The sequence below is a fragment of the Notolepis coatsorum genome, assembly GCF_963971535.1.
Source record: "Notolepis coatsorum genome assembly, chromosome: 3".
Classification (NCBI taxonomy): Eukaryota; Metazoa; Chordata; class Actinopteri; order Aulopiformes; family Paralepididae; genus Notolepis; species Notolepis coatsorum.
The window spans coordinates 179,258,637-179,283,167 of NC_140167.1; the positions used below are offsets into that span (position 1 = coordinate 179,258,637).

The window sequence follows — 24,531 nt, forward strand, 5'->3', positions numbered from 1 at the left end:
CAGTCTATGATCTCCTTAGATAGTTAAAAAGTTATAATGATAGGAAACGGCACGCAGATAATTTTTCTACAGGCTCGCCTATATCACAATAATTTCTCATGTCACTTCTCCACAAGCGAAAGAGAATGCATGCTTAATTATACATAGCCTATATAAATATTTTCCAGCCAGCACAGTAGCCTATAATAGTCGACATCGGACGTTTTGACAGTCCTCAGCCTTCCTCACAATCAGCCCAGCAGACCCCTGAGGAAGACTGAACTAATTGTGCAGCTGGAAAATATTTTTGAATATGAGCAACAACTGTCAGTGAGCGTGCCTCTGTGTTCCGCTGCATATCATAGATTGAGAAGACGGTGAGCCTCTATACTAATTGTAATTTGTCTTCTACAATGAGAGGACTAGCCTACTATTTAGTCTCTCGTCATTCCCCTCAGTCCTCTGCTCTTATAGTGCTTCGTGCTCATGCTTGTACTCTATTATCTTAGGTTGAATAACTTGTGGAATGCGGGTCACCATGATATTTTAGATTCGATTAGATTCAAAAAGAAGTTTGGCATCCAACCAGGGTGAAAATGTAATATACAATGTACAGGAGATTAAACTGGGTATAAAATATATAAATCAGTACTACAAATCAGATGTATGTACAGAGTAGAGGTATAAAGACACTATGGTAGTAGTCATACTGGCCAGCAGCGTAACTAGTAAGAGTAGGTAAGGAATACATACATACACACATTATATATATATATATATATATATATATATAATCTACAGATATGTAAAGATTTTCCATGCATAATAATTCACATCGATTGATTCTGATCCACACAGGAATTCAATAACCGCAGGTGAAAAGCTTACATAGCTTGTTGTGATTAACTGATTAGATTAGAAGATTCCATTCAGGGGCGGTCAGGTGGCGTAGCGGAGATTGCGTTCGTCACCAACCCCGGAGACGCTAGGATTCGCCTGTTCGAATCCAGCTCACAGCTCCGGGGTTGTCACCAGCTTGGCTGGCCATTCACACTAATACAATTGGCAGTATTAGAGGGTGGGAGAAGCTGGCGGGGTGGGTCCGGGTCGTTGTAAACAGCGACTCCTACAGTTCGGTCGGGGCGCCTGCTAAGCGCGGATAGGATCTAAGTGGGATAGTGTGATCCTTCCACACGCTACGCCCTCTCAGTGAAAGTCCGCGCTGCCAGGTGAAAAGAAGCGGTTGATTGGCTAGACGTGTGTCGGAGGAAGCACGTGATACCCCCCACAGTCGGTCTGGGAGAGTGGAGGCTAAGTGCACAGCGACCAGGAAGGGGATTGGGAATTGGCATAACAACTAACATTGGGATTGTTACAAAGGGTCAGATTAAACCGAATATATATATTTATTGCCTGAGATCCCATGTATAATATTTGTATATCGTTTGATATCCCCTGTATATTCTTTGTACATATACACGGAATATCCCTTTACCTGGTACAGGACAGACCATAATATTCGTTCTCCTATTGGAAGCGATCCCCTAGGCGCCAGTGACTTACCCCTAGAGCTGACTTGAAAGCTACCGACACGAACATGTCCCAACTAGCCCCGGTTCCGCGTAGGAATACGGCTACCGAAATACGAATGGCACTATTTGTCCACCGTACGTATAAATATGACCAGCAAATACAGAACTTCCTTTTCAGTTCGCCTTCAGTTCAGTCTGGTTCAGTTACCAAGTAAAGCCTTACCCACTACGCAACGTGCGGTACAGCAGGGCTCGTATTGCCTCAAATAGAGTCTCGTGTTATCCTAGTACGTTTGTTTAACGTATCGTTCGCTCCTTACTAGTAAAAGCCTTCATTACGAGTCAAAGACCACGTGAAGTGAGTAATTGTGTGTCTACATAAGAGCACTTATTGCCGCGTGCTAATAAGGATAGTAACGTCAAGTTCAACCGTGGACCACCGCGCACCACGGAGGATACCTACACCGGACCAGCAGAGCCACTTTCCGGCAAGGATTATTATTCTTCATTCTTCACCAAGCTGCTGGAGCGGAGAACCGTCTACACCCACTGCTGTGGGATCTACATGCCCGTGACGACATCACTCGAGCCCGTCTCTGTCGTACCAGAGACTCCACGGCTTCCCCCTGCGCTGCTGCATACTGGAATTACAGCGGCTGCCTTTCCCCGCGGAGCAGGGAGTAATACACCGTCTCCAGGTGCCTTGCTGAAGCCCTGTGGAACCATTGACCTTCATAGAGCATTGCCTCCCCCTGCTGGCTTACAACCGGTAGTACACCCCCCTTCCCAGAATATCCCTAGATCTAATTTCTAACATTCATTATTGATTTGCCTGCACATTCTTTGCCTTATAAGCGCATCTAAAGTGACCAAAGTAATGTAATATCATACCCTTTTTGATGTAATAAATATTCTAAACGAGTATTTGTGTGGAAACCGTTTCATTGTGGAAGTGTTGTCATCTAATATACTTGTGTACAGTAAGGCCAGTAATGTACATAGACGGTAGTAGTTTAATGATACTAATACTTGATTAATACAGTCAGGGAATTGTACCCCTCAGTTACAGGGATGGGAGAAAATCGGAGGAAAAAGGAGGGGGAAAAAGATATAAAAAAAAAAAAAAAAGATTCCATTCAGTCAACGGATTTACTTCAATAACAACAGCTTGCTGGAATGTGGACAGATGTTCCTGTGCGCCCTCACCTAGACCAGGGGTTACCAAAGTCGGGGTCGCGACCTCCTGTGGGTCGCGACCCCTGTATATTTTAGACTATATTTCCTGGCCTGAATGATTTCCCCAGTCCGGCCCTGGTTAAAAGCCTCCAATGCTTATTAGTGTGTGTGCGTTTGAACGTGTGCATGTTTCAACCATACATTTCCATTTATTAAAAATAAAAAAATAGATTATTATTATTATTTTTTTTTTTTTTTTTTGCCTCCTATAATAGTGGGGGTCGCGGCTCTCTGACCCCGTTATTTTTGGGTCACGGCCTGAAAAGCTTGGGAACTCCTGACCTAGACTACGGTCACGAAAACGGCTCAGATCACCAGCCTCTGTGCTTAGTCGTGGTCTGACTTTACGTCAACATGGATACCAACACTGTACTGCGCCAGCGGGTCTGTCGTGTCACACTCACTGGTCCGCCACCCCACCCGTCTCGGCGCAAGCAGACTCTTCAGAGTCACAAAATAGCCAAACATGCTCAAGTAGAAGGATTTCACCTTGTGCCCGACCAAATCGCCAATACCTACGCCAGTGTTTACACCGGCACAAAAATAGAGTCCTAAATGTTTTTAAATGGAAAGAACAGTCCTTTTAGACAGTACAGAGGCCATGGTGAAAGCCCGCCTGCCTGCTTTCATACACACGTTTTTGCATTCAGTCACACAGTACACAATGTGAAAGATTCAAAATGTTCATGCTTTTTTAGATGTTGGGGGTCACAGGAAGTGTCTGAGCTCAGTTTGGAATCACACAAAAGGTCAACCATTTCATCTTGATACGTAATAATTTATCACACAAAGTCATGTTGCTGAATTGATAAGGACTCACTTCATGTGCAAGCATTCTATAGAGTTCTTCTTTGGTCACAGAGATCCTCTCTCGGTCTGTGCTGTCCACCACCACGATCACAAACTGGAGAGAACAAATGGTCAAATAGAATGAAGGACGGTTAACAAAAAAGGACAACCAGCAGTGTTTCCCCCGGCCTAGATGATGTTTAAGAATTTGTCCTTAATTGACCTGCCTGGTTAAATAACGGTTAAATTATATAACATACTGTATACACATACCATGGTCTGCTGGGTGAATATTTGATTCTGATGGCTGGAAACAAATGCCATCACTATTTGAGCCCTACAATGGCATCATGTAGATGAGGCATACTGGTTTGAGTAGCACAACAGTTACTTTAAAAATGAGTAATAAGCTTCAGTAAGAATCATTAGTCATTCAAGTAATGGTGCACTGTCACACGTTTATGTATCCCATGTTGATGGAGATGACGCAACCACGACTCACACATCAGCCGAGCTGATGGACTTGGTATCAACAGAGAACTGCGCCAACTTGCACAGCTCTGGCAAGACTTAGCTGAACATAACATTATTCAGTTGAGCGAATATCTTAACCTTTCATCCAGACTGAGCTAGCGAAGCAATTCAGTTTTTTTTTTTCTTATCTTTTTCCCCCCTCCTTTTTTCCGATTTTTCTCCCATCCCACTGTTAGTCGTTATGCCAATTCCCAACCCCCTTCCTGGTTGTTGCGCACCCCCCCCTACTGTTGGTCCGGGAGGCCGGAGACTGTCGCATGTTTTCCTCCGACACATGTGCAGCCAGCCGGCAGCCAGCCTGGCAGCGCAGATTCTCACCGGGAGGCTTATAGCTTATCCGCAACAGTAAGTTACGTCCGGGGTAGGCCTGATTGGCCCCGACAGGCACGTGACGCGCAACTTTCTCTGCCGCGCGGCACGCTCCGCGGAGCGGAGCGGCAGAGCTTGCGGAATTACGTAACCGTCCAAATCAGCCATGACTTTCATTCGGCGCTTCAGCTCACCTGGCAGAGCGGCGGTCCTGCGATCCTGCGGTCCGTTGTTGACGAGTTCGAATCCCATCAAATATTTTTTTTTTAACGTGATTTTTTTTTAACGTGTATTCTTTCGCCGGTTAAGGTTAGGCATGGTTAAGGTTAAGGTTAAGGTTAGGCATTGTTTCGGAGTTGGTTAAGGTTAGAACGGTTAAGTTTAGGCGCTGTTAAGGAGCTGGTTAAGATTAGAGTTTGTGTTAGAGAATGGCAATATTCTTTCTATGGTTAAGGTTAGGCATGGTTAAGGTTAGGCATTGTTTCGGAGTTGGTTAAGGTTAGAACGGTTAAGTTTAGGCGCTGTTAAGGAGCTGGTTAAGGTTAGAGTTTGTGTTAGAGAATGGCAATAGACAGCCTATTTCCGCGCGACAGCTCTCAGCAGCCTCGTTGCGCGTCCTGAGTTTGCCGCGTCACGTGCCTGTCGGGGCCAATCAGGCCTACCCCGGAAGTAACTTACTGTTGCGGAACAGGTACAGGCCACCGGGAGAGTGTAACGTGTGGAAGGTCACACTACCTCTCTCCAGATCCTACCCTCGCTGTGCAGGCGCCCCGACCGAACTGTAGGGGTCGCTGTCCACAACGCCCAGGACCCACCCACGGCTTCCCTCCCCCTAACTCAGCCAAACGAGTTAGTATAGCGATCAGCCCGAGCCAAGGCAATGCTGACTCTCCGGGAGTCAAGACCGCAGCCTCTTGCATTGGTGACTAGCACAATCTCTGCTACGCCACCTGACCGCCCCAGCAATTCAGTGTTTAGAGGGGCAGTGTTTAGAGGGGCAGTGTTTATCTGCGCCAAAATGTAGTGTGGAGATTCAATTAGTCTGGCAATGTGAAATTAGTTTTGGGAAAACCTACTCATTAAGTGTTGTTGACATGTTACAGGGTATCTGCAGGTTTCAACCTGTTAAATCTAAGACTTTTTAATACCACTTAGAGCAGAATTCAATACCAATTTCACAACCATACTAGCAAAAAAACAACAACACATAGTGACACTGAACTTGCGGCTGCACTTGCAGCACTTTAAATTATCATGCGTTCTATACAAGCTCTCACCAAGCTCCTGGTAGCCCCGCAAAAAACAATGACTTGAATATAAAAGCATTTAATATTATTTAATCTACCGACAGCTGAGCTGCCCCCCCCCCCCCCCCAAATGTAATACCTGTGCAAATTAAATCTAGGTCAAGGTCAACTTTATTTATATAGCACATTTAAAATCACTCAAGTTGTACCAAAGTGCTGTACAATACAAAAACAGAAATACTAAAAGAAATACAAAATACAGTATACACACAAAGTCATAAAAACTACAATACATTTTTAAAAACAATCACGACATGACCAGGGATGTGTGGCTTACCAAGCCTCAGAATGCCAATAAAAACAGGTGAGTCTTCAGCTGTGTTTTAAAACTCTGTAGGGTCTGGTCAGACCTAATTTGCAGTGGAAGACTGTTCCATAATTTAGGGGCAGCCACCGCAAAAGCTTGATCGCCTTTAGTCTTTAGCCTAGACCTCGGGACATCTAAGAGTAGTTTATTTGCTGACCTTAGTGCTCTAGCAGGGGTACAAAGATGGAGGAGTTCAACTAGATACTGAGGGGCCAGACCATTTAAGGCCTTGAACACAAACATACTGTAGCAATTTTGAAATCAATTCTGAAATGAACAGGGAGCCAGTGCAGGGAAGCCAGTACTGGTCTGATGTGCTCACGCCTCTTAGTGCCAGTCAAGAGGCGTGCAGCAGCGTTCTGCACTAGCTGCAGGTGTCGCAGGGAGAGCTGGTCTAGATGACAGAGTACAGCAACTTGCAATGGGCCTGGTCTACAAGATACACTACACGACCAAGGTACCCATGTACATGTCAAAATACTTCCCAAAGGTCAGTGAATACCACGATCACAACACCAGAGGGAGCTCCACAAATCATGTTAAACCCAGATTCGGCTCAAACAAGGGACTAAACACGTTTCGCAATTATGCCACATCAATGTGGAACGCCCTACCAAAAGCTGTAAAGGAATGTGAATCCCTACCCACTTTCAAAACCACTCTCAAGGAACACCTACGGGAGACTGCAATTCGAAACTGGCGCCTGTAAATGTCCTAACCCAACCCCCTCCAATGTACAGTAATTTACCTAGTATGGTTGTCAATATTGCAATGTACAGTTTTGCTTGTACAGTTGTACAGTGTTTCCCCCCCCAACCCCTCCCTACCCAACCCCCCCCCCCCCCCCCCCACTCAACCTCCTCCAATGTACAGTTTTTACGTCAAATGTATATACTCCCTTTTCTGGACTCTTTTTGTATCACAAACAGTACTGTATTTGCAAATCTGGTATGTCATAAATGTATAGATGTAGCAGTACTGTCTATCTGTATGTCATGCATGTCATATATGTCCTGATTAATTGAAAATGGGGGACCCTGATGTAAACAAGACGAAAGTCTTTCTCTGGTCTGCATCCCCTTAACAATTGTGTGTATTGAGCTGTACTGTATTGTACCCATTCTGCAATCTGTTAATAAAGTTTTCAATCAATCAATCAATCAATCCCACATACAGGGCATTACAATAGTCCAGCCTAGATGATATAAAAGCATGGATGACCCTCTCCAGGTCATTGGGAGACTTTTTAATACCTAACATTGAGAATTGTGAGACTTTTTAATACCCGCAGATACCCTGGTTATTATCCCTCACGTACATAAGTGATCAGGCCAAACGCACATATGTGGTCAGGCCACACGGCACACGCACACACATAGGTGGTCAGGCGAATACATTTGTAGCTTTAGGAGAATGGTGCAGGAGGAGAATACTGCATGATTTAATAAATAATCATTCATTTATTTTGTATAGCGCTTTTCAAAGACCCAAAGTCGCTGACAATAGGCAAAAACAAAGAACAAAGAAACATAGAACCACAGGGAAACAGAACAATATGAGTACACAAGAACATAAAACCATGATTTGTCCTGGGCCACAGGAATAACAACGTTCAGAGTTTTTTAAATGGTTGGCATTCCCCTTTCAGTGTTCTTACCTCCGTGTTAGTGTAGTAAGTGTTCCAGGATGACCTCAGAGACTCCTGACCCCCGATGTCCCACATCAAGAAGTGGGTGTTGTTCACCACGATCTCCTCCACATTGCTGCCTATCGTAGGGGAGGTGTGCACCACCTCGTTCATCGAGCTACACGGTGAGAGGTATAATATGTTTAGGTTCTGATTCCGAATGATGCAAACAGGATTCACTACAGTATATATACACATTTCCAATGAGAAGATTTCATGTAAGCTACATCAGGACAAAATCACAGCAACAATATAGGCTACTGGCCTATTGAAAGTAGTCAATTCAATACTTACAACTGGTAAAGAATTGTAGTTTTCCCAGCATTGTCCAGACCCACAATAACAACCTTGTGCTCTGAAAGACAGGAAAAAGAGACATAAATAGATCACATAAAAAAAAACTGACAATGTCCAGGATGACCTTTGCGGGCTAACCGATGGAGACAGGCTGATCTGTGACTCCCACACAATCCTCCCCATTTTCTCCCGAAACAGAGTTGATCTTTGTAGGAGAAATACCCAGGGCCTCAAGATCCGGACAGCAGAAAACGCCTAAGGCGCCTCAAACAACAGCCCCTCTTTACTGTTGACACCATTTCTCAAGGGACAAACTGGCGGTTTCACACATCCAGTGAAACATTGTGGTGCTGGAGGAGACAGTGTGCTTCCTCACAGTCACACACCAGCGTGTGTGGTGGTGGTCGCAGGCGAACCTGCTCACTCAGGCTGAACCAAACAACATCTGTTGAGATAGCACACCTATTATTTTGTTCACACTCACATACATACTAGGACTGGACGGAGATTTTTGTATTATATAATAAGAACAATGTCAGATAGCATACATCAGTATGTCTTTTTAATTTGTTTGCGTTTATCGCTTTTTACTACTGGGCAGTCCAGTAGAGAGAAAGAGAGGAGGAATGGGAGACAGAGTGGGGGGGAAGACATTCGGCAAATAACGACGGGTCCGGGAATCGAACCCGGGTCGGCCGTGCCGCGACTCAGCGTGTTATGTGGTTCGCCACTGGGGCGCCACATCAGTATGTCTTTCAAACAAAGATAGAACACATGCATGTTCTGTAGAACATGTGACACTTTTAAACGTGCCAGTGTTACGAGTTTATTTTCCTATTTATGTGAAGAATAGGAATATCTGTGCTTTATCTGTGGCACCATTGACGATATATTGGCAATAAACTAGGCTAATATATCAACTAGTATAGGTCATCTGTCAATTTCTCTCATATACACGTGTGCATGCAAACATTAGGACACTAGACATTAGGACACTAGGCTGCCTGGCTCCACTGAATAAGAGTATGGCATCAAAACATAGGCCTACTGCGACATCAACCTGACCTTTCTGACGGAGAAACAAACAGACAAGAAACCTATACCAGTGAACACAAGAAAAGGCAGCCAGCCATGTTGTACAGTATATGGTAGGCGTCTTGACACAATGCCAGGGCATGACACACTAGGCTGTGATCCTTGATAATCACAAGGATCAGAGTGAGACCAAAAGCTACGTGCCCAGAGCTACGTAACGTTAACCTTAAATAAAAGTGGAGATGAAGCATAGCGATAAATACATATTCATAGCATCACATTAGTATTTAGATAAGCCACAGAAAAAAATCACATTATAAAAATAAGCAGTTTCTAAGAAAAAACGATTTGTTATGTGCATTTTTGAAGCATTTATCATTATGGGCGCGGCCATTTTGTTGCTGACGTCATGGGGCTGGTTTGGTGTATACACTGCTGGTTAGCTGCCTATAGTGAATGGGTCAGTCAGTAAATAAAATGTTGCCTACAAAACAACGGGACCGCGGTGGTTCTGTTTGTATTGCTCCTGGCTGTTCAAACTAATTTTACCATGTGAAAGAGAGGAAAGTTGGTTAATTTCCACAAACTACCAGTGAAAAAAACAGTGTTGTTGGCACGTTGGCTCAGGCTGGCTGCACTCAGGCGGCGCGACCAGCCTGTTGGACAGGGAAGGAGGATCTGCAGCGAACACTTCATTGCCTCGGATTATGTTGTTGGGGTGGGATGTTTGTCCAGAAGACCACTAATCAGCTGAAGCCGGACGCGGTTCCCTCGGTCTTCGACAGACAGACCAGCCCAGGCAGTTCAGCGTCGCGGAGCATTCAGCCTGCTGGCTACCTAGATCCACTTCAACCAGCGTCGCGGAGCATTCAGCCTGCTGGCTACCTAGCTCCAGTTCAACCAGCGTCGCGGAGCATTCAGCCTGCTGGCTACACAGCTTGTCGGTGTGCTAATAGCCTCGGCAAGCTAATGGTAGCTGGCTACACAGCTTGTCGGTGTGCTAATAGCCTCTGCAAGCTAACGGTAGCTGGCTACACAGCTTGTCGGTGTGCTAATAGCCTCGGCAAGCTAACGGTAGCTGGCTACACAGCTTGTAGGTGTGCTAATAGCCTCGGCAAGCTAACGGTAGCTAGCTCCAGCAGCTTGTCGGTGTGCTAATAGCCTCTGCAAGTTAACGGTAGCTGGCTCCAGGCTATTAGCACATCGACAAGCTGCTGGAGCTCCCGACGCTCGGCTGGTTGAAGTGGAGCTAGGTAGCCAGCAGGCTGAATGCTCCGCGACGCTGGTTGAAGTGGATCTAGGTAGCCAGCAGGCTGAATGCTCCGCGACGCTGGTTGAAGTGGATCTAGGTAGCCAGCAGGCTGAATGCTCCGCGACGCTGAACTGCCTGGGCCGGTCTGTCTGTCGAAGACTGAGGGAACCGCGTCCGGCTTCAGCTGATTAGTGGTCTTCTGGACAAACATCCCACCCCAACAACATAATCCGAGGCAATGAAGTGTTCGCTGCAGATCCTCCTTCCCTGTCCAACAGGCTGGTCGCGCCGCCTGAGTGCAGCCAGCCTGAGCCAACGTGCCAACAACACTGTTTCTTTCACTGGTAGTTTGTGGAAATTAACCAACTTTCCTCTCTTTCACATGGTAAAATTAGTTTGAACAGCCAGGAGCAATACAAACAGAACCACCGCGGTCCCGTTGTTTTGTAGGCAACATTTTATTTACTGACTGACCCATTCACTATAGGCAGCTAACCAGCAGTGTATACACCAAACCAGCCCCATGACGTCAGCAACAAAATGGCCGCGCCCATGGCGAAAACAGGGAAATTATATTTGATTTTTCAGACAAATAAGCAGGATTTCACATTTTATTATAGGACCCTGTCTTACACAAGGTACACAACAAACAAACTAGGATCACATTGTTCACTGCTTCATCTCCCCTTTAAATAAACTGTCTGTGCAGAAGTGAAACAGTAACTGGTAGATAAAAGTTGTGGTGAAGAGGGCAAATCTATATGCTACCTCCTCTCTGTAAAATCATTAAGTAGCATTCATGTCCACTGCTATGCGGACGGCACCCAATTCTACTTACCCATTAAGCCAAAATGATCACTGAGTCCCAACTATTACATTTAGAGGCAGGTTTATCTGTAATTAAAATTTGGATGTCATTAAATGTCCTGCTCCTAAATGCTGATAAGAGAGATAATTGTTGGCCCTCCCCTCCCTGACTGAGGCGTATGTTTAGAGTCCCTGCAATTTAAGAATTGTCTTATTTCACAGAGCTCCACCATTAAAAACCTCAGTGTAATTTAGTATCCTTCTCTCATTAAAGATAGGCCTATTACCAAAATTGCCAAAATGTCCAAATACGTGGCCAACTATTGTCTCATCCAGACTTGATTACTATAACATATTGTTTTAGGCCTACCAGATTCTAGCAGACTCATTACTAATACTCTACTAAACGTCTGTCCTCCCTACATTGGCTTCCAATCCAGGCTAGATTTGACTTGTTGCTGCTAACATAAAATATTGCATGGACTAACTTACACCACTCTATTTATCAGACTTCATCATACGATATGCAGATTATTCACTGGAACGTTCCCTCTGATCACAAAATGCTGGGGTTAAAAAGAAATCTGCAGGCAACAGAGCATTCTCCTACCGTACCCCCTATCTGTGGAACAAACTCCCTGCCATAGTCAGGGAAGCAAGCTCTGTTTATATCTAAATCCAAGCTTAAGACCCATCTCTTCCCGCTTTCTTACAACCTACCTTAGCCATGCCTGGTCTGGGATAAACTCAGCCTCCAAGAGAGTTGAGTTTGTTTAGTTTACTTATTGTTAGTGTAGGGAAGAGCTGATGCAATCATAAGTTAGGTTGATTGTCTTCTGCACCCGACTGTTCTCGTCTCATCTGTGTGAGTGGATGTGTTTGTTAGTGGATGTGTTTCTGTTAGTGGATGTGTTTCTGTTAGTGGATGCGTTTCTGTTAGTGGATGTTCTGTTAGTGGATGCGTTTCTGTTAGTGGATGTTCTGTTAGTGGATGTGTTTCTGTTAGTTGATGTTCTGTTAGTGGATGTGTTTCTGTTAGTGGATGTTCTGTTAGTGGATGTGTTTCTGTTAGTGGATGCGTTTCTGTTAGTTGATGTTCTGTTAGTGGATGTGTTTCTGTTAGTTAGTGGATGTGTTTCTGTTAGTGGATGTTCTGTTAGTGGATGTGTTTCTGTTAGTGGATGTGTTTCTGTTAGTGGATGTTCTGTTAGTGGATGTGTTTCTGTTAGTGGATGTTCTGTTAGTGGATGTGTTTCTGTTAGTGGATGTTCTGTTAGTGGATGTGTTTCTGTTAGTGGATGTTCCGTTAGTGGATGTGTTTCTATGAGTGGATGTTCTGTTAGTGGATGTTCTGTTAGTGGATGTTCTGTTAGTGGATGTTCGGTTAGTGGGTGTGTTTCTGTTAGTGCACGTTCTGTTAGTGAGTGTGTTTCTGTTAGTGGATGTTCTGTTAGTGGATGTTCTGTTAGTGGATGTTCTGTTAGTGGATGTGTTTCTGTTAGTGGATGTTCTGTTAGTGGATGTGTTTCTATGAGTGGATGTTCGGTTAGTGGATGTGTTTCTGTGATGCGTTTCTGTTAGTGGATGTGTTTCTGTTAGTTAGTGGATGTGTTTCTATGAGTGGATGTGTTTCTATGAGTGGATGTTCTGTTAGTGGATGTGTTTCTGTGATGTGTTTCTGTTAGTGGATGTGTTTCTGTTAGTTAGTTAGTGGATGTGTTTCTATGAGTGGATGTGTTTCTATGAGTGGATGTTCTGTTAGTGGATGTGTTTCTGTGATGTGTTTCTGTTAGTGGATGTGTTTCTGTTAGTTAGTTAGTGCATGTGTTTCTATGAGTGGATGTGTTTGAGTGGATGTGTTTCTGTGATGCGTTTCTGTTAGTGGGTGTGTTTCTGTGATGTGTTTCTGTTAGTGGATGTGTTTCTGTGATGTGTTTCTGTTAGTGGATGCGTTTCTGTGATGCGTTTCTGTTAGTGGGTGTGTTTCTGTGATGTGTTTCTGTTAGTAGATGTGTTTCTGTGATGTGTTTCTGTTAGTGGATGTGTTTCTGTGATGTGTTTCTGTTAGTGGATGTGCTTGTTGTCTTGTGTGTCTGGCAGAGAGCTTTGATTCATGTTTGGTTGCAGGTCATTCTAGGTGGTTTAGGTGGTGTTCTGCCCTGCCCTGTGCCCTTCACCATCATGGGCACCTGTATGGATGTCTTGGATTGATGTCCTGGTCGATGCTCTATCCTTTTGCTTGCCTGTTTCTCTACATTTCTCCATCATTGTAAATGAAAGAGGGTACGAGCACATCTAAAACACCTTCAATAGTTTCTTACCGGGTGCACGGTCCAGACAGGTTCCTTACAGACAATGTCCACGTTTCAGCGAAAAGCTTTCCTCAGCCTCAGGCTTATAGCTGAAACGTGTACGTTATCTCTGCCTGTACTCAATAATCGTACCTAAAAAGGACAATTCCGTGAGGGCTGGTTATTTTTGCAACCCTCTATATATCATCCCATATGATCCATATCATAATCTCTTTCTTATCCTACACATTGCTAGCCCTGCAAAGATTTGAGGCACATACTCTTGAAGTGACTTAGTTTATTATTATTTTAACTATGTGTTCTTTGTCGCTGCCTATGTGTGGCTGTGGAGTCTGTCTGTGTACATGTACAGCAGTGGAGGTTTCTCTATGACAACACGTGAAACACAAATTTACTCATAATTCATAATTATTATTAATTTACATATACCTACTATATAAATTTTTTTTTTTTTAATTATTATTATTATTATTTTTTTTTATTATAAATGTTTTCCTCTGTAAAAAAAGGCAGTGAATTTTTTTTTCTTCAAAAATGGCCAAAATTGACAGCTCTGAGCAGGCCTGCACTGCAGTATTGCCTGCAGTAATTATTCGTGAAGAAAACTTCACAGGTGTGACCCATTGTTAAATAAATAATAAATAACAGCGAATCAAAATAGGCTATTAACTTCATCTAAGCACGGTCTGTGCAGTTAAACTCTTGCCATTGCAGGGCTCTACAGTGCGACCAAATTGCTCGCATATGCCCCTAAAAATATTTGTATGCGAACGGTAAAAATCAATTACGCGCACGCTGTGCGAATACAGATTATAGCCTCTCGTCTTTTTTTTCCTCCGCTGCGAGATCGTTAAAAAACTACAAGTCCCACATTGCACTCAAGCCAACGGTCCAATCACAGTAGAGTGAAGTGACTGGTTTCATGGGAAATAAAGCAAATGACCAATCGGAAGCTCTCATTTTCCTTGTTTACTTCCTGAAACTCCGCGATCAGGGCTCTCGTTTTCCGAGACACCTACTTATTATAGTCTTTCTCTTACCAATAGCAATAGATTTGAGAACACCTAGATTTATCGATAGCAATAGTAATATAACGTTAATGCAACAAAACGAATGCCTTGCTTTGTTAATCATAACGTTGATGCAGTAGCGTATGTCGGTGTGTTGGCTGTAACGGACATGACAATAACATAACGTGTACACATTAAAATTGCGATAATCTATTCTAACATTTTCAAATCGATGCAGTTGAATTTCCCCCTTAGGATCGATGCATTGTTACACCCCTACACCAAAGTCACTGGCCCACTGTGTATCTGTGTGTATAATAACTTGGCTAGCGTTATCAACAGCAGAGGTGGGCAATGGGTCCAGCTGCAGCGCCGGAGTGCAAGCGATGTGATGTAATTGGCAGACTCGACTGTCAATCAATGGTCTACCTGACACGCAAACTCAAACAATGTTTCTGTACTGGAGGTGTGATTGATTGATTGATTGATTGATTGATTGATTGATTGAAAACTTTATTAACAGATTGCAGAATGGGTACAATACCAGACCAGAGAAAGACTTTCATCTTGTTTACATCAGGGTCCCCCATTTTCAATTAATCAGGAAAGTGTACAGTAGGAAAGTGTACAGTATTTCAATAGGCAACCCTGAAAGGATTATTTTTCTAGAAGAGCAACACAGTCAAAACATAAGCATTGTATGCATAAAAGGGGCTAAAGTTAAGTGACTGAACCTTTTGTAGCAGTAGTTTGATTTGATAGTTTATTTGATAGGGACAGCACATGTTAATGAACATCAAGTACAAAATGTAAACATGCAGGGTTGTAGCAAGAGCTAATTTACACACATGCACGCACAGTACAAATATAAATTTATTTTTGAAAAAAAAATAAACTCTGTTACTTGAAATATTTTCACTGTGCTCCTAAATATTTTTGGGTGCTCCTAAATTTCTTTGTGTGCTCCTAAATTTTTTCATTTAGGAGCACCTGTGCCCCTAGTGAAAAAGGTTAGCGTAGAGCCCTGCATTGAATGGAGGATTGATTGATTGACAGCCCTTGACATCCAATACACAGAGGTTGAATATGATTGGCAGCCTTGCAAATCCAATCAGAGATTGCTGCATTGCAAAGTCAAAACGGGTCCAGCTGCATGTCCGGAGGATAGGTTTAGCTCGGGCCAATCTCAAGTTTCTCAAGTTTCTTTATTAGTTGTCATACAGAAGTACAGAATACTTTTATACAAAATGTAACATAAAGAAGCATTTTGTATAAAAGTATTCTGTACTTCTGTATGACAACTAATAAAGAAACTTGAGAAACTTGAGATTGGCCCGAGCTAAACCTATCCTTCGGACATGCAGCTGGACCCGTTTTGACTATGTGAAAGTTGAGACTATGAGAAAGTTGTTGTTTAGTAGTTAGTAAGCTGTACAGCTATAACAAGTCAAGTCAGGCTAAATTAAACTTTGCGCCAACATTAGGACCGAAGTATAAACCAGCAACTGAGCAACATGAAGAAGTGGACTTATGCATCTGGATCAGAAAAAACGTTGTGGATGAAAAAGTAAGTAGGCTACAGTGCTTGTATGCTAACAGTAGCTAGCCAGCTTAGCCTACATCACAATGATAATCACCAAGCTAACTTACTGTACACACTGTAGGGCTGGGCAATTAATCGAAACAGAATCGCGATATCGATTCATAGACCTATGTAGGCCTGCCGCGATAAGCAATAAATCGATTAATTGCCGCGATAATTAAAATTAATGCAATGATTTTGACGGGCACGATTAATTGCTATTTGCGCGTTTGTTTTAATGAGGCGGAACCAGTGCCCCTTGTCAGTCACTGTCCGTGTGGGGGGCCGCTGGCCTTACTACAGAGCACAGCACGGGAGCTCCGTGGGGCAGTAGCAACGCCACATATAGCTTAACTACATTTCTCAATGGTGTTGCTCCTTTTAACCAAGTAGCGTTATTTATAGTGTAACGTTAGCTATTTTTAGACCCAAGTAGTTACTCGCTACTGCCCGGAGAAACTGGACTGCTAAATAAAGATGAAAGATCGAGTGTTGATTCTCATTCAATGCTAACATTAGCTAAATAGCTAACAAACGAAATACAACGTATAGCATAGCTACAACACAGAATAACGTTAATACAATTACATGCATCATTGTTTACAATGAACGGGTGGGGCTAGTCAAAGGACTGGACACGGGGACAAGTTAAACATGAATTAATTTATTATAACGTAGTAGGTAGTTTCGAGTCGTGCTGCAGTGCCTGCCCTACGCACCACAGCTATTCTATTATATACTGCTTTGACGCTTCCTCCTCATCGTTGATTGCCTGTAGTAGCTGCATCTAACGTTAGTAGCTAACGTTAAAACTAACCTAAAGTTAGTTGTTCACCAACAATCTCAATATTTGTTTTATCATTAGCTCAAAAACACAACCGGACGAGACAAGTTGGCCGCTCATAGGTGCCGCTAGGATAATAACAACAATACTTCCGGTCCGGTCGGTGGGCTTCAAAATAAAAGTCTAAAACACCGGAAAAGACGGAGCGGTGGGCTTCAAAATAAAAGTTTTGGGAAATACATTTCTCAAAAAAAAATTCTCTAACCGGTCGCAATAATATCGCTTATCGTGATATTTTCGGGGGCAATTAATCGCCCAGCAAAATGTGTTATCGTGGCAGGCCTAGACCTATGCAATCTCATTTCTAAGTTATGACTATTTTCTTTTATTACATTTTTTTTTTTTTTTTTTTTTTTACTTTTTAAATTATTTTATCTGGGTTGAACATGATTTGTGGAACTCCCTCTGGTGTTGTGGTCGTGGTATTCACTGACCTTAGGGAAGTATTTCGACATGCACATGGGTATCTTAGTGGTGTAGTGTATCTTGTAGACCAGGCCCATTGCAAGTTGCTGTACTCTGTCGTCTACTCTAAGCCATCCTAGGTTGTCAAAGTGGACAGGGGTGAGGTGGGTTTTAGGAGTAAGGTCAAGCAGTAGTCTGACCAGTTTGTTTTGTGATGTTTGTAATCTTGTTTTTAGTGCCTTTGAGGTGCTTTGGTACCATGAGGTGCAAGCATAGTCGTAGTACCCTTGAATGAGTGCTCCTGTTAGAGTCTTCAAGGTATTCTTGTTTACCAGAGAGGAGATCCGGTACAGGAATCTAGTTTGTTGGTTGACTTAGTTTTATTACATTGGATCCCATTTTGTCACAGGAAAGATTTGCCTCTATAGGATGGAACCCAGGTAGGTAATTTCATCTTTCCTTTTAAGATAAGATAAGATATTCCTTTATTGATCCCCTTGGGGAAATTCAGGCATCATAGCAGCATGGGGGAAGGGGGGGGGGGTACAGGTAGTGAAAACAACACAGTTAGATAGTAAATTATATTGACCTATTTGTTTACACTGCTTGTGTTGTTTTCACTACCTGTACCTAGGGTTGGGCACCGAAAACCGGTTCTAATAGGAACCGGTTCCTAACTTCCGGTTCTGGAACCGGAAGTAACATATTTGAATTTCGATTCTAAATTTCGTTTTTTTTTTTTTTTTTTTTACTTTTTTTTTTTTAACTTTTTTTTTTTTTTTTTTTTTTTTTAATACCCTAGTTACAGTACAGCAACCAAATTAAACTGTATCAAGTCAACTGAAAATGTGAATAGTATGATTTTCTTTTTGAAATAAAAAAAAAATAAAAAATCTCCTTCGAAATAAGCTGTGACCTGTTTTGACCTGCACCTCAAAGAATCGGAATCGAGAATCGTTTAGAACAGGAATCGATATGGAGAATCGGAATCGGAACCGGAATCGTTCAAATCCAAACGATGCCCAACCCTACCTGTACCCCCCCCCCCTTCCCCCATGCATACTGAAAGTATATTTCAGTTAGTTAGATAGTAAATTATATTGACCTATTTGTTTACACTGCTTAACTGAAATATACATTATTCATTATTCACAGTATCACAGTATCCACATAAGGTGCAGTATGCATAAGGTAGTGTTATTGTCCTACTTGGGTTCCTATTCCTATTAGTTCTAGGTCGATGTCTGGCAGCAGTCGCTGCCCACTGTTGTGGAGCCTGATGGCCACTGGTATGAAGGACTGTCCGAGGCGGTTAGTTGAGTGTCGGGGGGGTATGAGTCTGTGGCTTCCTTGTCACCTTCACCTAATATGTTTTGATCTGGTCAGGTGCGCTGTCACCTAAAATGTTTTGATCTGATCAGGTGCGCTGTCACCTAATATGTTTTGATCTGGTCAGGTGCGCTGTCACCTAATATGATTTCATCTGGTCAGGTGCGCTGTCACCTAATATGATTTCATCTGGTCAGGTGCGCTGTCACCTAATATGTTTTCATCTGGTCAGGTCCGCTGTCACCTAATGTTAATATGTTTTCATCTGTGTCCACTGACCACTGACACACAGTGGGGGATGTTTTAAAAATATTATTTAATATATAATATAATATAATAATTTGTGCTTCACCTAAAAATCTGGTCAGCAGCCTCCACTGATGTACAGGTACCAGGTCTGCTCCTGGTGGTGAAAGCAGTGTCCTGGATCTGCTTCCTACCCTGGCTCTCTCTCTGCCGAGTGTATCTGGCCTGTAAGCAGTGTCCTGGATCTGCCTCCTACCCTGGCTCTCTCTCTGCCGAGTGTATCTGGCCTGTAAGCAGTGTCCTGGATCTGCTTCCTACCCTGGCTCTCTATCTGCCGAGTGTATCTGGCCTGTAAGCAGTGTCCTGGATCTGCCTCCTACCCTGGCTCTCTCTCTGCCGAGTGTATCTGGCCTGTAAGCAGTGTCCTGGATCTGCCTCCTACCCTGGCTCTCTCTCTGCCGAGTGTATCTGCCCTGTAAGCAGTGTCCTGGATCTGCCTCCTACCCTGGCTCTCTCTCTGCCGAGTGTATCTGGCCTGTAAGCAGTGTCCTGGATCTGCCTCCTACCCTGGCTCTCTCTCTGCCGAGTGTATCTGGCCTGTAAGCAGTGTCCTGGATCTGCCTCCTACCCTGTCTCTCTCTCTGCCGAGTGTATCTGGCCTGTAAGCAGTGTCCTGGATCTGCTTCCTACCCTGGCTCGAGTGTATCTGGCCTGTAAGCAGTGTCCTGGAACTGCCTCCTACCCTGTCTCTCTCTCTGCCGAGTGTATCTGGCCTGTAAGCAGTGTCCTGGAACTGCCTCCTACCCTGTCTCTCTCTCTGCCGAGTGTATCTGGCCTGTAAGCAGTGTCCTGGATTCTCGAAGACACTCTGATGTCACGAGACCGCCGCCATCTTGGTATAGGGGGACCATACGGATTTTTACCATCAAATGCATGCGTTGAGGTCCGTTTTTATTACATGTTTTATCACATTCTTGTTCATTTCATAACATTTTCATACGATTTGTTTTGAAAATATTGAGGCCAACATGGCATTTCACTATTTCGAAAGCCTTTCTGGTGATTCTAAGGCGAGATATGAGTCAAAGATCTCCCCCTGATTGACTTGACATAATGTCCATACAAAACACCTGCAGACATGGCCATCTCTCGAATACCCAAATTGAAGCTGCTGTGTTACGTTTTGTACTAATAACAAACACAGAAATCCAAATCGCAAGTTTTATATAATACCAGCTGATGCATCACGGAGGAAAAAGTGGCTGGTGGCTAACGTTCGGCTAACTCGCTCTGTGTTGTGGTCATGGTAGCTACATGCTAAGCTAACGTTAATTACATAATATCGAACCGATAGGAGCTTATCTTATCTAATCTTACGTGGTGGTACCACGTGTGCCACTACCCGATCAAACATCCACGTAAGATTAGATAAGATAAGCTCCTATCAGTTCGATATTATGTAATTAACGTTAGCTTAGCATGTAGCTACCACGACCACAACACAGAGCGAGTTAGCCGAACGTTAGCCACCAGCCACTTTTTCCTCCATGATGGTATAAAACTTGCGATTTGGATTTCTGTTTTTGTCATTAGTACACCGCGTAACACAGCAGCTCTTTGGCATTGTGAAGGACTGAAGAAAATTCCGCTTGATAGTCTTTAATTTGACGCTTTAACGATCAGTTTCTGCACTAAATGAACCGTACACAATGTACCAGGCGGGGCAGTTTCCCCCCACGCTGCAGTTGCCTAGCAACAACAGACAGGAAGTTGACTTCGAGAATCTGCTTCCTACCCTGGCTCTCTCTCTGCCGAGTGTATCTGGCCTGTAAGCAGTGTCCTGGATCTGCCTCCTACCCTGTCTCTGGCCTGTAAGCAGTGTCCTGGATCTGCCTCCTACCCTGGCTCTCTCTCTGCCGAGTGTATCTGCCCTGTAAGCAGTGTCCTGGATCTGCTTCCTACCCTGGCTCTCTCTCTGCCGAGTGTATCTGGCCTGTAAGCAGTGTCCTGGATCTGCCTCCTACCCTGTCTCTCTCTCTGCCGAGTGTATCTGGCCTGTAAGCAGTGTCCTGGATCTGCCTCTTACCCTGGCTCTCTCTCTGCCGAGTGTATCTGGCCTGTAAGCAGTGTCCTGCTCTGCCTCCTGCCCCGGCCGTCTCTCTGCCGAGTGTATCTGGCCTGGAAGCGGTGTCCTGCTCTGCCTCCTGCCCCGGCCGTCTCTGCTCTATGTGCCTGACCTGTGCTTTGCCTCCCCGTCCTGCGCCATCTCCTGAGTTGTGTGTTTGATGCAAACTCTATGGACGTTGTCTGTCCTTACCCGTTATGCCTTTCTATTATTTACCTTTTATTGTATATTATCACTATTATTACTCCCTTATTGTATTAAATTGTTGCCCATTTCAACACATGTCAATGTCTGGCAATCCTAGTTGGAGGGTATCTCTCATTGAATTGCCCATCTAAGTTTTTTTTCCTATTAAGTATTTTTTTCTGTGGGAACTTTTCCTTATCTTCTTTGGAGATTAATCCAGGGGGTGTTGTACCTTTGTGAGCCTGTGAAGCCCATTGAGAAATGTAATGTGATTTTGGGCTATACAAATAAATTTGACTTGACTTGATTTGAGGATGAGGGTATGTCTGGATTCTGGAATCTGTCTCTACACGTTTTGAAGTATGCCATCCATGCCAGATTAATCTCCATGTTTAGACTATAAGCAGGCCTAGCATCAAGACAGCACCGCACACGCATACATGCACGCACACGGTCTACGTAAATGCTTTCTACTGATTCCAAGGTAACACTTAAGAGTCAGAGAATCGCACTGCATGGAAACAAGCTACCTTACATTTTTTTACAATAGAAAACAAATTTTAAAAAGAAATAATATATTACATGGATGATTCCTATGTGAGAGCACTAATGATTCTGAATAGAGCTGTTAAGAGTAACAGCTAAACCGCAAAAGTGAGGACGTGAAAGCAAAGCAGACACCAAGAACTAGATTGAGCATATTCTACTGTTGACACATTTATGAAGTAATGATCCATTTGTATTCAATCAATTAAAAACCGCCCTGAATTTCTTTTTTTGTATTAGTATCAAGACTCACTAGTGGCTACCATTTGACCCTTACCATATACAGTAAGATAAGATAAGATAAGATATTCCTTTATTGATCCCCTTGGGGAAATTCAGGCATCATAGCAGCATGGGGGAGGGGGGGGAGGGGTACAGGTAGTAAAACAACACAGTATACAGGTAGTAAAGGACAACACAGGCAGTGTAAACAATTGATCAATATGGTCAATATAATTTACTATCTGACTAGCTGAGGAATATTCACATTATTCACAGTGTCACATAAGGTGCAGTATGCATGAGGTAGTGTTATAATTTACTATCTACGGAGTATACATTAATCAAAGTACCAGGGTAGTCTACGTTGTCCCCCTTGGGTTCCTATAAGTCCCAGGTCAATGTCTGGTAGCAGTCGCTGTCGCTGCCCCCTGTTGTGGGGCCTGGAGGCTGCTAGTCGCTGCCCACTGTTGTGGAGCCTGATGGCCGCTGGTATGAAGGACTGTCCGAGGCGGTTAGTTGAGTGTCGGGGGGGAATGAGTCTGTGGCTGAACGAGCTTCTCATCTTGACTAGCTCGTCGTAGAGGGGGTGGTAGGGGTTCTCCATGATGGCATCCAGCTTCCTTATCATCCCCCTCTCTACCATCACCTCAAGTCTAGGTAGCTCGACTCCCACCACAGAGCTAGCCTTCCTCACCAGCTTGTTGAGCTTGTTGGTGTCCCTTGAGTTGATGTAGCCTCCCCAGCATGCCACAGCATAGAAGAGGATGCTGGCCACAACAGACTGGTAAAAAGACTGCAGCAGTTTGTTGCACACATTGAAGGACCCGAGTCTCCTCAGGAAGAACAGCCTGCTCTGTCCCTTCCTGTAGAGGGCCTCTGTGTTGTCCGACCAGTCCAGTTTATTGTTCAGGTTAGGGCTGGGCGATATAACGATAAATATCGCGATATATTTTAATAATCGATATCGAATATCAAAATAAAAAAATCGAAAAATCGTTTTTCTTTTTTCCTTTTTTTTTAATTTTTTTTAATTTTTTTACCTGCAAAAGGGCAGTTTTAAAACCAGAGACAGTGGACAGACTTGTCTTTCTTGCCTGCAACTTAAAGTAATGGCTTTGCTTGTCCAAATGACAATACTGACCAAATTCAGATTTATTTTTCTCTTGTCCATTTATTTTGTTTGCTTTCTAATTAAAGAACTTGAGAACTAATTTAAAATACATTTTGAAACCGTCTGTACACAGTAGGCTATGTGTGCTAGCAGAACTAGACTCCAGTCACGAGTCACAGTGCACATGTGCGGTGGTTTGTCCACCAAAAAAGCGCCAAAAGATCGAAAATAAACTAGCAGAGCCAGAACTGTTCAACTCCTCTGGAGCCACAGCCAGCAGAGAAGCCGGTTTACTTTAGCTTTTAAACCAGCTGCAGCCTGAGAACTGGAGTGTGAGGGGAATAGTAACACTAAAGATGGCGGCAATGACAAAGAATTGCTGCAAAATAAACATACATATGTTGTTAAAAAAAAGAAAAAAAAATTATTTTTTTTATACTTATAACAATTCGATAATTATCGATATGGAGAAATAAAATAAAATTATCATATCGTTATCGCGATATGATTTTTTTCCATATCGCCCAGCCCTAGTTCAGGTGTACCCCAAGGAACTTGTATGAGTCCACCATCTCCACATCCACCCCTCGGATGGAGATGGGAATCGGGGGGGGCCTCTTCTTGCCCCTCCGGAAGTCCACCACCAGCTCCTTGGTCTTACTGGTGTTGAGTTGGAGGTGGTTGCTGTCGCTCCACCCCACGAAGCTCTCCACCAGGGCTCTGTACTCCTCCTCATCATCGTCGGTGATGTAGCTTACGATGGAGGAGTCGTCTGAGAACTTCTGCAGGTGGCACCCGCTGGAGTTGCGGCAGAAGTCTGAGGTGTAGAGGGTGAAGAGGAAGGGTGACAGCACAGTTCCCTGGGGGGCGCCGGTGTTGCTCACCAGTACGTCAGACTGACTGTCCTTTAGTCTGACGTACTGTGGCCTCTCAGTGAGGTAGTCCTTGATCCAGGCCACCAAGCCGTGCTCCAGCTGCATCGCAGAGAGCTTCTCCGCTAGCAGTGACGGCTGGATGGTGTTGAAGGCGCTGGAGAAATCAAAGAACATAATCCTCACTGAGCTGCGCGGCTTCTCCAGGTGCGTGTACGCTCTGTGGAGCATGTAGATGATGGCATCCTCCACCCCGATGTTTGCCTGGTATGCAAACTGCAGGGGGTCGAGGGAGTCACGCACCAGGGGCTTGAGGTGTTGCAGGACCAGTCTCTCAAACGTCTTCATGACGTGTGACGTCAGAGCGACTGGCCTGTAGTCGTTGGGGGTGCTGGGACGTCCCTTCTTGGGCACCGGGACAATGCAGGAGGTCTTCCAGAGCTGGGGCACCCTCTCCAGCCTCAGGGAGAGGTTGAAAAGATGCTGGAGCGGTGCTGCCAGCTGCTCTGCACATACCTTGAGCACCCTGGGATTGGTGTTGTCCGGTCCTCTGGCCTTGTTTACATTAATTCTGGAGAGCTGCCTACTGACCTGACTGGTACAGTACTATACCAGTACTATTACAGTACTATACTGTAATATACATATACAGTACTATACTGTATATATA

General features: G+C 44.0%; 1 protein-coding gene across 2 annotated transcripts in view; it reads right to left on the minus strand.

The window, feature by feature from the left end:
* arl5a (ADP-ribosylation factor-like 5A) overlaps positions 1 to 24,531 on the minus strand; it is a 34,684-nt gene that overhangs the window by 6,157 nt on the left and 3,996 nt on the right. For both annotated transcript variants that reach the window (XM_084309513.1, XM_084309514.1), the window contains exons 2-4: positions 7,975 to 8,035; positions 7,651 to 7,798; positions 3,568 to 3,651 (exon numbers count right to left, since the gene is read on the minus strand). In XM_084309513.1, the coding sequence (XP_084165639.1) occupies positions 3,568 to 3,651; positions 7,651 to 7,798; positions 7,975 to 8,035 (293 nt within the window). The remainder of the gene's footprint in view (positions 1 to 3,567; positions 3,652 to 7,650; positions 7,799 to 7,974; positions 8,036 to 24,531) is intronic.